Source organism: Cyprinus carpio, chromosome A6, assembly GCF_018340385.1.
Source record: "Cyprinus carpio isolate SPL01 chromosome A6, ASM1834038v1, whole genome shotgun sequence".
In the NCBI taxonomy this organism is placed as follows: Eukaryota; Metazoa; Chordata; class Actinopteri; order Cypriniformes; family Cyprinidae; genus Cyprinus; species Cyprinus carpio.
Window position 1 is genome coordinate 7,928,063 of NC_056577.1, and position 14,852 is coordinate 7,942,914.

Consider the following 14,852-nt stretch of genomic DNA (forward strand, 5'->3'; position numbering starts at 1 on the left):
ATATAACAATATACAAATAAGATCTAAAATGCAATGTCATATAAATTCTCTTTCGCCACTTTCTAATTTATATATCAGACCAAGACCAATTTAAGGATAGTAAATGTGCAAAGTTATATATAAAGTAATTTAAGAAATAATAATTAAAACAAAATGAGTAATATATAAATGATTGTTATATAACAAAATTTATTAACACTTCCCCTTAGGAAAAACAACATCTTTTGTTTTGCTTTGCATTTTTTCCAACTCAACATGTTCTTTTTGGTACATTTTGTTAGTACACAAAAATGTGCAATTAAATTAAATTACAATTAAATAAAAATATTTATAATTAAATTATTTACAGTAAAATAAGCCTTACAAAGTAAAACTAAGCGTTGTCTTCCACAACTTTATAAAACTAAAATACAAAATAAATGAACATATAAAACTAAAATAATAAATAAATATTAATTAAACTGTTATATTGCATATTTTTTGTTTAAAATTATTAAGTTTGTGGTGATATTGTGACTATAGGTGGTACTTGAAGATTCTGATTTGATCAAAGGTGGAAGAGAAACATTGAGAAACATTGCTTTAATCTAATGTCATTCTCTAAAGCTATTACTCTGAGGATTTCAGTGTTATTATGAGACTGATCCAATTTGGCTGACGTCGTCATGTATCAGATCCTGACCTGGACACAGATGAAAAACTGTCTGGAACTACTTAACATTGTGTGATCATTTTAATGTTAATTTTACATAACGGTTTAAATGTTCATTAGACTGCAGCTCTAATATATATATTTATTTATTGTAAAAGTAACAATATTACCTGTGATTCGGTGTGTTTTCAGTGTTACATTCAAGGATACAGTGTTTGAGGGTCGTGCTCTGCTGCATGTCAGTGTGGTGGGAGAAAGGGCCTTTACTGTGTTGTACAGAGAGATTGTTTATTTTAAGTGTCTGATTCCAGGAACGGCCAGATATTAAGGCATGAGTAAAAGAGTGTGTTTTGTGTGTGTGCGCGTTAAAATGGAGGCATCTGGGAGTGAAACATGGTGTTGGAAAAACAGCAATGGGTGGATAAAGTGATGAGAAAGAGAATGATACAAAAGCGAGAGGGATGGAATGAGGTTCTTGGAAAGTAAGGGAAAACTTCCTGTGGCTCAGTGGTAGAGCATTGCTTTAGTAGTGCAAAGGTTGTGGGTTTGATTCCCAGAGAACACATGTTAGGTAAAAAATGTTTGCCTGAATGCACTGTAAGTCACTTTGGATAAAAGCATCTGCTAAATGCATAAATGTAATGTAAATGTAAAACTAGGAAATAATGTCCATGTGATGCTACATACAAATGCCAGAGGGCTCTTTTATAAACAAGGTTGTGTTTTCCTCTTTGAGATTGAGATTAAGTAAGATTAATACATTAGGAAGTTTGTATAGTCAAAAAGTGTATAAAGAGTATCATCGCGTCCTAGTCTTCAAACATAATGCAAATAATTTTCATGAATAATGTGTGTGCTGGTTATTAGGCACAAAGTGTTGCCGTGGGGGCCTCCGCTATAGCTGAACCCCAATGGGATGATCCAGTTTCTGTGCCTGGGATAGAGCACCTCCGAAACCCTAAACACTACCAGATGAGGCCTTGAAAAAGATGGAGGAGGGCTGGCATGTGTTTATTCGGGGGGAAGGGTGCAGATCACCTATCAGCTCACATTTTCATTCAAATGTAGCTCGCATTTGAAGGATGCATGTGTCTCTGTTGCATATGTACATTTTAAAAGGATCATATCATGAGGAATCAATATTTTCTTGGCCTTTTTGATTAATAGAGTTGTACTATGAAAGCATAATGTAACTTTAAGAGCTCCTTAAAGATCATACATTCGACTAAACTGCAAAAACGTCTCGTTTTGTATCTTTGAAAGTCAGTCAGATGAGTACATTCATGCATGTTTACATGCAATACCTATCTGGGGTTCAGAAACTTCCTAATGTTCCTAACACCAGAAAAAATACTAATAAGAGCAAATTGCATTAAAGTCTACCAAACACTGTGCTAGAGCCTGCATTAGAAAATGGCTTATGGTTATTTTAACACAGCCATTTTTTTATTTAGCAGACGTTTAAACTATGACAGAAATCATGAAGAGTCACAGGATGAAGAAATCACTAAACTGTTCTGATTGTTTTGGTGCAAAAACCCTGACTAACACTATAATTGGATCTCAGGGGAGAAAATAAAATGATAATTTAGCCCTTCAAGGTTGCAGATTATAGACCTGATACACAGAAAGAATGTGTAACAACTCAATCCAATATTTTTGGCACAAATACTTGCTGATCTGTACTGTGGGAAACTTAACTGAACTGGTGCAAAGATTATGTATCAAGAAGGAATGTTTCCCTGGGCAACCCTGCCGTCAACTTCCTTTTCAAATTTCTATCAAAGAGAGAACACAGAATAGACATCAGATACCTAAACCATCAGCTGAGACAGCTCTTAACACAAGTAAACATGTTAACACCTTGAAAACATAGGTTAAAGCTTTGTTTGTGGGCTGAGTATCGATACAAATCCAGGTAATTATATCTCAAGGGATTGAAAGACTGTTCCTATAAAGGGTGTGCAGTTACCTGTTTCTTTCAGGAGGTGGAAGGCACCTGGGACACATAATAGGTAACAGATTTCCACAAAAATGTGGTCAAATGCTCATCACAGATGTACCTGTTAACCCAACAGGCTTTACTGTATGCAACTAAAAAAATTATCAGTGTGTGGCCATATTCAGAGAACCTGAGGGTTTTTTTGTTAACTGGTGTGGGTATGTAAACAGAGCTTGGTTTAACATATTGTTTGTTTTGTACAATATAAATTCACACTTTAATGAACATTTCTTAAACTTTAATTCTGAGTCCTAAATTATGATTATAGTCTTTTAAAGTGTCAGTGTTGATCATTACTAGCTTTGAGGCCAACCCTCAAGTGCTGCATTATATCAGCCTCATAACTCTGAGTAAGAGTAAATTATGATACTATCGCTCAGTTTTGGTGTGCTTTGTATGAAATCACACATTATAATTTAAATAGCCCCTGACATTAGTCTCTAAAATATGTCAAACCTTGTAAATGTCTTGGGGTTGAATGTTACAGGAATTTTAAGATCAGTGCAAAAAAAATGTCTGTTGACAGTCTTATCTAGCAAATATCAGTGTCAAACACATTATTTACAGTTAGTATTTTTGTGCCAGGAACACTATTTCTTCCCATAAAAGAGCTGAAATATTGAGCTTGACAAGGTAATGTGTACACATAATGAAATATTGATAAAGACTTTATGAGAAATGTACCTCTGTTTGAACTATGCAGTCATTTTTTTAAAATGCTCTCCAAATGAAGTCACAAAAATCAACCCTGTATTTTAAAAGGGGAAATGTCATAGCAGTTCGAGCGTCAGGAAAAAAATAAGTAAAGAAATTTTGGAACACATTTTACAAGAAAATACTATTTCAGCCTTTTCTATTTCTAGTTTCATGTTTAATTCAACGTGTTACTTGTGGTGTCTGCATATTATTTTTGTAAAATTTTCCAATTTCTAACGCCATGTCTACACCGTGTACGTGAAAATTGTTTCTACATCAATTTTTTTTTATTGTAAAACTAAGTTCAGTATCAGTTAATTATATCAGGATAAGAACACATGTAACACACAAATGGTATTTTTTTAATATAAGAATGCCCCATATCTCACCTCAGTAAAACCGCTGCTGGTATGTTATAAACGTGTGTGTGTGTGTGTTTATGGGCTGGGAGCAAATCAGAAAAAAATTCCATAAACCTAACCGTCAATCCAAGTGATGGACGTTTCTTGGCTGCACACGCTGTGAATTTCACACACTACACATCCCCAGAGGCATCGAGTGCCAACACACCCAATCACACACTGGGGTGCATGTACCCACACAAATAATCCTATTACACTGGAAAAACAACTGCATGATCTAATTACTTTTTGAATGTTTAGTGAACATTGTTTAAAATACAAATTAAAAACATGTTTTACAGAGGCCGTTTTGTAGCATTACGGCTCACTGCCAAGTAATCATAATCCTGTACAATTTTGAGATGGATGAAACGTGGTATTCCAGATACCAACAAGAGTTCTGGATCCTTCTGGATCATTAGTGAGGTATCTATTCTCAAAGATACTGTAACCCACCAACCCCCTTCACCCTCCAAATGCCCTTACAGAGAAACATCCCCCAACTCTCTCTAAAAAAAAAACCATAGAAGAAGGGGACGTGGGATGGGGCGTTTCCCTCACCCTAAAGAATGAAGTGGTATCCAGTTTCATCTGGAGAGGAAGGGAAGAGATCTTATGCTTTGGTGCATCTCAGGGCTTCCTGTTGTCCCAGAGGCAGGGTGGCAAACTTCACACCATTCGTGATTATATCCTGTTTTTGTAGGAGAGTTTTATGTTTCTTTCTGTCTTAAGAGAAATGTTTACTTTTTCACCATTATAGTCCCCCTTGATTCGTTTGTTCACCTTTATTCTGTTGTTACCCTAGCTTCTCCCCTCTTAGATGCATGCTACAGACTGAAACCATTAATGGACTCAGGACACATGGAGGGCTACTCACTTGAAGTCTGTTGTTGTAGTAAATTATGCGGCTATCAGTTTCAACTACTTGCTAACAACTGTTTTGGGGGAAATCTCAAAGTGTCGTCAGGGCATCGACACGAGTCACCATTTGTGCAAACGAAATCAAGCCAAAGCAGCTTTAAAAAATCTAATCACTTTATTAAGTGAAACTGAAAAAGGCCTTAAACAAAATTCATCTGCTTAAATACATCATACATCTTTTGACAGAAATGTGATATTTACAAATAATGAAACATGGTAACATTTCCTCTTGTACGGACTTCTCCGATAAACATTTATAATCCTGTCAGTTACCTTACATCGCTAAGGCCTTTAAAATGGCAAAGTATTAAATTACTTCATGAGACCTGGCTTGATATGGCAACATGGATGAATAAACCACTCATGAACATTAAACTGAACTAGTTCTAAAATCTAAATAAATGGCCATGTGCAACCAAATGCTAAAATATGTAATCTATGAGAAAATGACCAAAAATGAAGTAAAAAACAAAAGAGACATTCATTCAACAACTGGAATTGATCAGTACTGCAAGGCACAAGACTAAATTGCAGACATTTTTGGCTGCCATGGTGGCGCATACTCCTGATAACAAAAGTCATCATTAAAGTCCACACATCAGTATGAAAGACAAGAGCTCTGCCATCTTTTCCATTGAAATCATTAGTAGGGTTTCCAAGGCTTAAAGTTTAAAAAGCATTTTGAGATTTAGTCCATTGGAGAAATGCGTGTTCTTTGGAGCTGTGCTTTGAAAAGTGTTGGAAAAGCATCATGCTGGGCTCACACAGCAGTGTCTTCTACCATCAGCATGGTTCAACGTAGTATGTGAGACCTGATTGCAGTTCACATTTCCTTTCAATATTGACCTGTATTTCTCGCATACAGTCCACAAAGTTCAGTTTACACTGTCGTCTCGCCCTGGTTGTTGCCCAGCCGCTTGTAAAACCTGCGCCAAGACTGCAGAGTTTTTCCAGACCAGATCCAGAATCCTGATGTGATTCCTACGATCATGGTCATGAGGTACTTAATCATAAACACAGTGAAATCCGGTGTCATGGGCGCAAAGTTGTTGACCGGGCATGGCACGGCAAAGCGCTTGCACGTCTGCATGTGCCAGGTTCTTTCCCATTGTTCACGGAACGCTTGTTCGTAGAAGTAACACGCGATGACGATGGTAGCTGGAACAGTGTAGAGGACACTGAAAACGCCGATTCGCACCATCAGCTTCTCCAGCTTTTCTGTCTTGGTGCCGTCATGCTTCATAATGGTACGAATGCGGAACAATGAGACAAATCCAGCAAGAAGGAAAGACGTTCCAATGAAGAGGTAAACGAACAGGGGGCCGAGGACGAATCCACGTAGGGCGTCAATGTTGTAGATGCCCACGTAGCATACGCCAGTCAGAAGGTCACCATCCACTTGTCCCAAGGCGAGGATGGTGATGGTCTTCACAGCGGGGACGGCCCATGCTGCCAGGTGGAAATATTGAGAGTTGGCTTCGATAGCTTCATGGCCCCATTTCATTCCAGCAGAAAGGAACCACGTGAGAGACAGGATCACCCACCAGATTGAGCTGGCCATGCCGAAGAAATACAGGATCATAAAGAGAATGGTGCAGCCCTCCTTTTTAGTCCCTTGAGCCACAGTCCTATAAGCATCGTCCCTGAACTTTTCAATGCAGACTACCTTATCCTCCAGCAAAAACCCGGCCGCATAAGCCACTGCCACCATAAAGTAACACCCAGAGAGGAAGATGATGGGGCGTTCCGGGTAACGGAACCGGCGCATATCCACAAGGTAAGTGAGGACCGTGAACAGGGTACTCACACAGCACAGGATAGACCAGATTCCCACCCAGAGCCGACCAAATCGGATCTCTTCCTCTTTAAAGTACATCACACCGTGCGGCTGTTTGTGTTCGCAAGGGGCACCACAGTTCTTCGCCCCCAAAAACTGGTAATTGAGGTAGGAAGGGACTGTGAGTTGAAGAGGGCAAGTGAAAGCCTGACTTTGGTGCGGCGGATGCATGCGTGGAGTGAACGGCTCCGGTATATATGGGGTGGGGTCTGTGGTTGGGATGTCAGGGTCTGATTTGTTCTGTCCCACACAGATCTCTCCAGCTCCGTGTACGGGAAAGTTCTCGCAGCGGAGTCGTTCGGGCCACTGGAAGCCGAACTTGTTCATGAGGGCCTCGCACCCTTGTCTCGCACGCTCACACAAAGAGCGACAGGGAGGTATTGCCTGTTCTAGAACTGTACACACCGGCGCATACATGGAACAGAGGAAAAACTTCAAATCTTGAGAACACTGAACTTTGACCAGGGGGTAGAACTGGTGCACCTCCAATCCTGCGTCCTCCTGGTTGGTGTGTCCCAGAAGGTTTGGCATGATAGTTTGGTTATACTGGATGTCTGTGCACAGGGGGATGGATATGGGTTGGCAGAACCCATGTTCCGGGACGGAGATACCCATCTCTCCGTGATACTGGGCGGAAGACAGTCCAAGCAGAAGTGTTGTGATGAATATAAGGCATGGACTGACTTCCCGTACCGCCATCATTCACTGCCTGGAAAACACAGAAATATAGAAAATTTTACCATTTATTCCTTACAGCCAGTACCTATTAGCAACTATAAGTAATCAAGTGGTGACTACCATCTTTAACAATTTTACTAACAAATCATGAGATACTAAATTATCTATCCAGTTAGTCACTGTCCAAGTAGATGCAAGCAACTCTTCTTTTGTTCCTGGAAATGTATCAACTACTAATATATATATATCAACTGTTCACTTCAGACAAGAATATTTGTTGCTAGTACCTATTCTAGTTTTACTAACACCACTTCATTAGGTACTTGTAACTATTCTAATAATCTAACCGAATAACTAAATTAACAGACACATGAACAGTTCTAGTAACTAATCTTAATAACACAATTTTTTTAAAAAGTAGCCATTTTAACTAGTCTTTACATGTGACGAGTACAAAGCAACTGTAACTAGTGAGAAAAACTAGTTACTAGTTTAATTAAGACAACTCCACAGAATTCGATGCCAAAATTTGCAATTTGTTCCAAGAAACAATTGGAAATTTAAATTGTCAGTATAAGGTTAGTAACTAGCAGGAAATGTTTAATTAGTATGCAATAATTAAGTATTAGTGAATAAATGGATAAACACTAGTCACATTACTTGATGTAGTAATAGTCTCTAATGAACAATTACTAGTGAAATTGAAAAAGATACATACTAGCAAGAAAATAATACAAGACAAAATGTAAAGTAGCTGTGAGTTTACAGAAAAATGCAAAAACGAGATTCGGGAAACTTTTAAACAAAGGAATGTTTCACAGATTGAAGTCGTGAGATTAAATCTATCTAATTTACACACATAAAACTCTATACAGAGAGTTAAACTTCATTCATTATCGCATGCAAACCGAACACAAACGTGTAAACTTACTAGAATTTCCGTGTTCAGCGAAACTTGTGCTACAATGAGATACTCCTCCAACCAGATCTGGAGCTCCAGACGTGTCCGATCACTCGTAGGCTACGAGGCGAATCACAAACTATCCTCCAGTTCAGATTTCTGCGTTCAGGTATTCATGACCCCTTTTCGAGACGACTGCACATATTTCATCATCAGAATTCCCAAATATCTGCCTCCTTTTGAGCTCGGCCCTCCTCTCGCTTACAACACAATGTAACAAACTTTCTCCGCCACTCCTGTTGAATCTGCAGCTCTATCTCTGTAAAGTTGATACGCTGACTCCACATTGCTCCACAGTAATGATAAAACGGTTTCAAGCAGCCCTTCATTCACGGTCCCTGGCGATTCTCGGCGGGGCGCCTTGAAACCTCCTGTCTTCCGACCAATGGGAAGATGTGTTTTTCTTAGCGCAGCTTTCCTTATTGGATCGGAAGGAATGGGATTGTAGTGTCTTCTTCTCCTAAATTAATCTTCTAATTTATTTAAAAACGTGTGAGTATGTATTGGAATGTTGGGGCTCAATCTGAACGAGTGTAATAATTCTCCAGTGCAAAGTGAATACTTGGGGTGATTTAAAATGTGTTCAAAATTTGGTCATATTTGGAGGGACAATCTTTTTTTTATTGATCTGAGATTCGTTTGCAATAGAGAAAGAGATGTTTGTGTAGTAAAACTAATGGATTTATAACAGTGACTCCTCAACTGAATGTGATTTCTGCCACATAGATCATAAAGCCATTTGGTGATGAAGTGGGAGCTGGACTGAATTATTACTCTCAAAAAAAAATATAAGAGGAAATACAACTTGTGAAAAGTTAAGTCTGGTGAATTGTAACCTCAAAATTGGCAGAAAGCCTGTGCGTGTGTATTTATGATAAATGAGAAATCTGTTTATGAGAAATCGCTGGCCAAGTATTGGAACCCATAGGCCAAACAAGTGACAGATTCTTATGTAGTGGCCATATTTATAGGGATTTTTGAGTTCAGAGATGTTGATAAATCTCAATGGTATTTCAGTCTTTTAGATTTGTACAGCCAGAAACACATCTGATGATGAAACCAGGAAAAACGCATATGAAAACACTTTTTTAACCCTCTAAAACTAAGCCAAAAGCAAAGCATATAACAGATGCTGTTAAGAGAGCATTATTATTTAAAAAAAATTTCAGTCATGCTTCAAATTGTTTTTGTTTTTTTTGATGCACCTTGAATAGCACAGTCATGTGCCTGTTCTCAAAAGCAAAATGAATCTAGCAATCTGAGTGTAAATAAACCTAATCAATGATTTTAAAGATATGTTTATCATTATGTTTGATCTTCTGCATCTCTGCCAGAAAGATATCTGGATCCAGTGTCTATTATACAAACATTTGTCTCTCTCTTTCACTCTCTGTCTCTCTTTATCTCTTGCTCTCTCATGAATTAATTACACAGATACACAGTATTTGACCAGGCCTTCAATATCACTTCAGACTGGTTCATGGATCTTGCTAGCAGCAGTTTGAACTCAGGAATGAGCTCACATCTGAAAGAAAGTTGCTCAAAGAAATCAGATTATGTGAGAACAGAACAGAGCAGTATGTACTCTTTGTGTTTAAACAGAGGGGAGCAAATGCTTTTGGCCAGATCTTTTAATAAAATATGACATTTGTAGTCTTTAAGAATACATTGATGTGAAGCTATAGTAACTGTTTATGATATTATCAGGCCATAAGAAGCACTATATCAGAAACCCAGGTCGAAAAGACTCAGATTATTTAACTAAATCTGACACCTGATTACTTCAATGTTTATCTCATTTCTTTCTCAATTCTTTCCTCTCACACACACTCTCTGACAACAATTTGCCATTCCTAACACTGTATTGTGGCTTTCATGGTGCTAGAGAAGCATTTGGTTTTCTTTTGCTGTGTGAGAGAGGTGAGATACAACTGTTTAGCCTAAAATAACAACTAATGAAATTTAATGAACAGTGAAATAATTATCTTTAACAAAAGGCAAATCTAAGCTTTGAAAAATGCTGAGGATCAAAAACAGCTGTGTAGAGTAACCCCTGTTCCACACTAGACACCATACATCCTCTTTTTTCGTGGATATGTCCTGGTTAGGATTGACTAAAATGGCTGGGTTTTGGCTTTCATTTCCTATTGACATGCTCATATGATTCTCATACATTATAGACAAGTGTATGTATGCGTATTTGCATTGCTTTGACTGTTCTCTGTATTTCCCACCTTCTTGCGTGCTATGATTGATCGCTTATGTATAATTCCTGCGCGCTATTGATCAAAGTACTTTTCAGTCATTACCTTCAGTAAGTATGAAAACAATACAAAAACAAAGCCCAAACCTGGTCATTTTAAGCAATTTAGAAATCCCACTCAGGACTTGTCATTACATTTTCTGCTGTTTAGATGTTTATTGCATTATTGTAGTGTCATGTATGTTACCCTGGTGTTTTTCCTTGTCTCTGCAGTGACACAAGAATTAGCCATGTTTTATGGAGAAGTGAACTATGATTCATCATGTGACTTTATATTTTACCACTTGTGTTCACATGTTCGCCTGCCCATTCAGCCCTGCCAAGTAATGGAAAACGAGCTTGGCTTGCTGTCAGTGAAGGAGGCTCGAACCCGAGGCTCAGCTCCGAGTAAGAACCCCCTCTTATAATGGTAAAGGTAAAAGAGGAGGAGAAAGGGGAGGAGGGATGCCGAAAGAATAGTCGCCGGAATGGAGCAATGACTACTGCTTATATACGGTCGTAGCGATGATTTAAGGGGAAGTCGTAGCCTAGTGGTTAGAGAGTTTGACTCCTAACACTAAGGTTGTGGGTTTGAGTCTCGGGCTGGCAATACCACGACTGAGGTGCCCTTGAGCAAGGCACCGAACACCCAACTGCTCCCCAGGCGCTGCAGCATAAATGGCTGGCCACTGCTCCAGGTGTGTGTTCACTGCTGTGTGTGTGCACTTTGGATGGGTTAAATGCAGAGCACGAAATCTGAGTATGGGTTACCATACTTGGCTTTTTTTTTTTTTTTTTTTTTTTTAACAGGACTGGATGATTGGGCTCCTCCTGAACTTGCATTGGGAACTTCAGTTATTCTTATGGTGGAGGATACATTTTAAGGGTTTAGGTTTAGTAGTTCAGGTAGATTGGTATATGTACATGATATCATGTAGTTATAAGCTATAAAGGCTTAAAATTATAAGTTGTACCCAGGCTTCCCAAAATACCAAAAACACTATTGAAGTATTTTACGATGAATATCTGGCAACCACAGCTGCCAGTTTTTTTGCATAAATTTAACAGTATTTTTTTCACTCTCTCAATTGGGTCCAGAAGTCAGATTGCTTAGAAAAGAGGTCATGGAAAAGTCTCAAAGTCATTTAAAGATCAAATTATCACATGATTGCCATAGTAAGAATGTTTTTTTGGATTAAGCCGGTCATTAACTTATTAACTCACCTGATTCTCAATAATCCCAGCTTTCATTGCTGTAAAGTATTATATTTGCACCTCTCTAAAATAACATGGGGAAAAATGTTCAACAGAATAATACTTCAGTGTGTGCCCATGTGACTGTCTCTCTCTCTCTCTCAATCTCTCATTCTCTCTCAGATACTCACTTACTTAACAAAAGAATGTTAATAGGTGTTTCATAATGTGCAGCTGTTTCTTGGGTGCTTTTTTTGTAATTGTTAAGCCCTTTAATTCATTTCCTCGTTTGCGGTGCATGAGTTCGAGTGAGAACAGACCAGGAAAGTCAAACACAGATACCCAGGCAGCTCCATTTTAGGAAAAACACCCCATGCAACATTGTGTCTGTGTACAGCAGTGCTAATGGGCTGGTATACATTTGACTTGGTCTGCTCTCAAATGGTAATCTTCTCTGAAATAGAGGAAAAATTCATTTACACACTCCTACTGCTGATACACTTCACCAACGGCTCTCTGCTGACCAAACGCAGGGAAAGTTCATTCTAAATGGGTGGTTGTGTTAAAATCTGGCTTCGAGCAGAGCAGGGGTGAGCACAAGGAGGAATGCAGGAAAGAGTAGCGCTCCAGTTGGCTCAAATCTGACCACAGATTACTTAGTGCTTAGACACAATCTAATGGATTCAGAGCAGTGTCAGATTTAAAATATATATATATATTATTAAGGGGTAATATTTTCCCTCTGGAGTTAATTTTCAGGGGCATTTTTGACCCTATGCTGGCATATTTATTCTAAGCATGCAAAACACACTGTGTGTTATTCTTTTGTTTCAAATGGTTAAATATAATCAGTTTTTAAAATAAATGTAAAATTCTTTTTTTGTGCTGCTTTTTATATTTATACTTGGGTTACGGCATATTAAATTGCATACCAATACGTGTGTTGGCATCTTGTGTTGCTGAACTTCTTTCAGTCTTTGCCATCCAGTCACTATATCATCTGTTGCAGACACAGAACATATTTCAGATTTATCAGCTCCTCTATGATATATTTCTTTCTTTCTCTAAAATACATATTTTGACATTCCACCTGGGACAAAGTGCAGCTTGCAAAACCCATGCAAAAGTCTCCTCCATGGGCATTTATACTTCATTTTTCACGTTTCTCTCATTTTGTTCAAGAAACTTCTTACCTTAACGGAGACACCAAAACTGATGTTCGGGCCTCTCTTGTGTCGTTCTTCTGAGCCCCTTGTCTGTGTTCTTTATATAGCAGGAAATCCTGGCTAATACCTGCATTTGATGGCAGCAGTGACTGGCCTGGTCCCCCATGAGCTGCCCTACTTCAATGTAATGTAAACGATAGTATATCAAACTACACAGCCAGATGCTTGATGGGTCAGCGTAAAGGAGAACTGGAAGATGGGGCAGCATTGCATTGCTTGGCAAAGCTGATGTAACACACAGAAAGACAGAAAGACATCATATGCTGATTGGAGTGTAACAAAGCGTTACTATACAACTTATATAGCTGTAAATAAAGGCATGCTCTTCAATAAATAATGACATTTGAATGAACAGTCAGTGAGTTTACAGTCATGCACTTTCACTGGAAATCTATAAATGTTACTGTTCAAGATGTTTGTTAGTGTTATGGTATGAACTTTACATTATACATATTACATGAGAAAACTGCTTTCTAACCCTATGCTTGCAAAGTTACTACCATTTGAATGTTTGGGGTCGGTAAGATTTTATTGAAGAAAAAGTCATTACCCCAGCTTTCAGAGTCACAGAAATTTTCAGAAATCATTCTAATATGCTGATTTGGTGCTTAAAACCCATTTCTTAGGCTAGCAATATTTTTTAATAAAAAATGTGTGTGTGTGTTTGTGTGTGTGTGAGTGTGTGTGTAGGCTAGTTTTTACCCTTTTTAAATTTTTTTTTTTTTTTTTTACAATTTTTACTGTCAATTTTATTCAATTTAATACATCCCTGTTTTTCTATGAAATAATTTATATGAGCTATTCGCTTCTACTTTAATGCCTTGACCCACAGATACAGCTAAACTTGTTTTAAACCTTCCTTTTACCCAGCTAACAGGGAACCTTCTCACAACTTTCACAAACGTTTTTTAAAAGTTATATAAATGTTAGGACAAAACATTCTTAAAGTAATTTTTATGGAATTTTTTATTAACTTTAATAATATTTTATTTACGTTCGTATAATGCTGAGAGAAATCAATCTTAGAACAACACTCTCAAAACATCCTTACAATGATATTTGTACTTGTTAAACATTCATAACAACAAATATAATAGCAACAAGAAAACAGAACATTTTAACATTTTAGAATATTAAAAATAAATGTTTAAAAAACAATATATTTTGGTTAAAGTTAGTAGAATGCTGTAAGAACCCTTTATGACATTATCACAATCACAACAAGAAAACTGGACACTGTAATGTTCTTAGATTATAAAAAAAAAATAGCATTAGATTTTGTGTGAAAATAAACTTAGTTGTTAGAAATGTTTTTATAGCCTAAATTTGTTACCTGGGTAAGCTTTCTTCCTAGTTCAGACTGATAAAACATGACAGTGTGCTCTGCTAAACTGTTGTCAGAGGTGGTTTTGCAGTGTGAACAATTGCTAGAAAGTAACATGTGCTCAAAACATTCTGGAGACAAAAGTTGAGGCAGTTTAACAGGTATATCTTATCAACAAAACCAAAAAACTGAAGGGTTTCAATGAGCCGCCAAAAGACAATAAGCCCCTTCCCCCGGTTAAAATCCCATTATGTTAAAGGAAACCCACAGTCCTCCAGCAGACCCCCGCTGGGCCTCACTCTTTCTCTTTCTTTCTCCAAATAACTAGATAATTTGCATGCTAAGTACGGGTGGCTATGTTGTTGATAATGGTCAATGGAAGAGTGATATGCAGATTAAATGAGCAGGCAGGGGGATCTACCTATTGTTTGAAGACTCAATCTCACATGGAGCAGGGAGGAGAGGAAGACAGGAAAGAAAGAGCAGAGAGGGATCGGGAGGAGGGTAAGAGGAAAATATTCTCAATGGGAAAAAAGCCAGTGTTTCATGAGATTCCAGATTGTTGCACAAGGTAATAAAGTAGAGATTGTGTCTCTTAAAGTTTCTCAGACAGAAAAAAAGAGACTTTTGAATTGATTCAAGGCCATGTTAATGAAAGAAGGAAAAATTCAAGACGGAAGATTCCACACATAGTTGACAGTTCACTCTGTGCTCCAAA

General features: G+C 37.9%; 1 protein-coding gene across 1 annotated transcript; it reads right to left on the reverse strand.

Annotated features, from left to right (window-relative positions):
• Window positions 1–4,768: 4,768 nt before the first annotated feature.
• On the reverse strand, window positions 4,769–8,493 carry fzd7b (frizzled class receptor 7b). The gene is made up of 2 exons (XM_019103136.2): window positions 8,119–8,493; window positions 4,769–7,218 (listed from the first exon to the last, which is right to left on the reverse strand). The coding sequence occupies exon 2, from the start codon at window positions 7,209–7,211 to the stop codon at window positions 5,553–5,555; it is 1,659 nt and encodes a 552-aa protein (XP_018958681.1). The 5' UTR covers window positions 7,212–7,218; window positions 8,119–8,493; the 3' UTR covers window positions 4,769–5,552.
• Between the last annotated feature and the right edge of the window lie 6,359 nt (window positions 8,494–14,852).

Bases quoted from the DNA above. Each gene is read 5' to 3' on its own strand.
- fzd7b (XM_019103136.2), bottom strand. From the start codon at position 7,211: ATGATGGCGGTACGGGAAGTCAGTCCATGCCTTATATTCATCACAACA.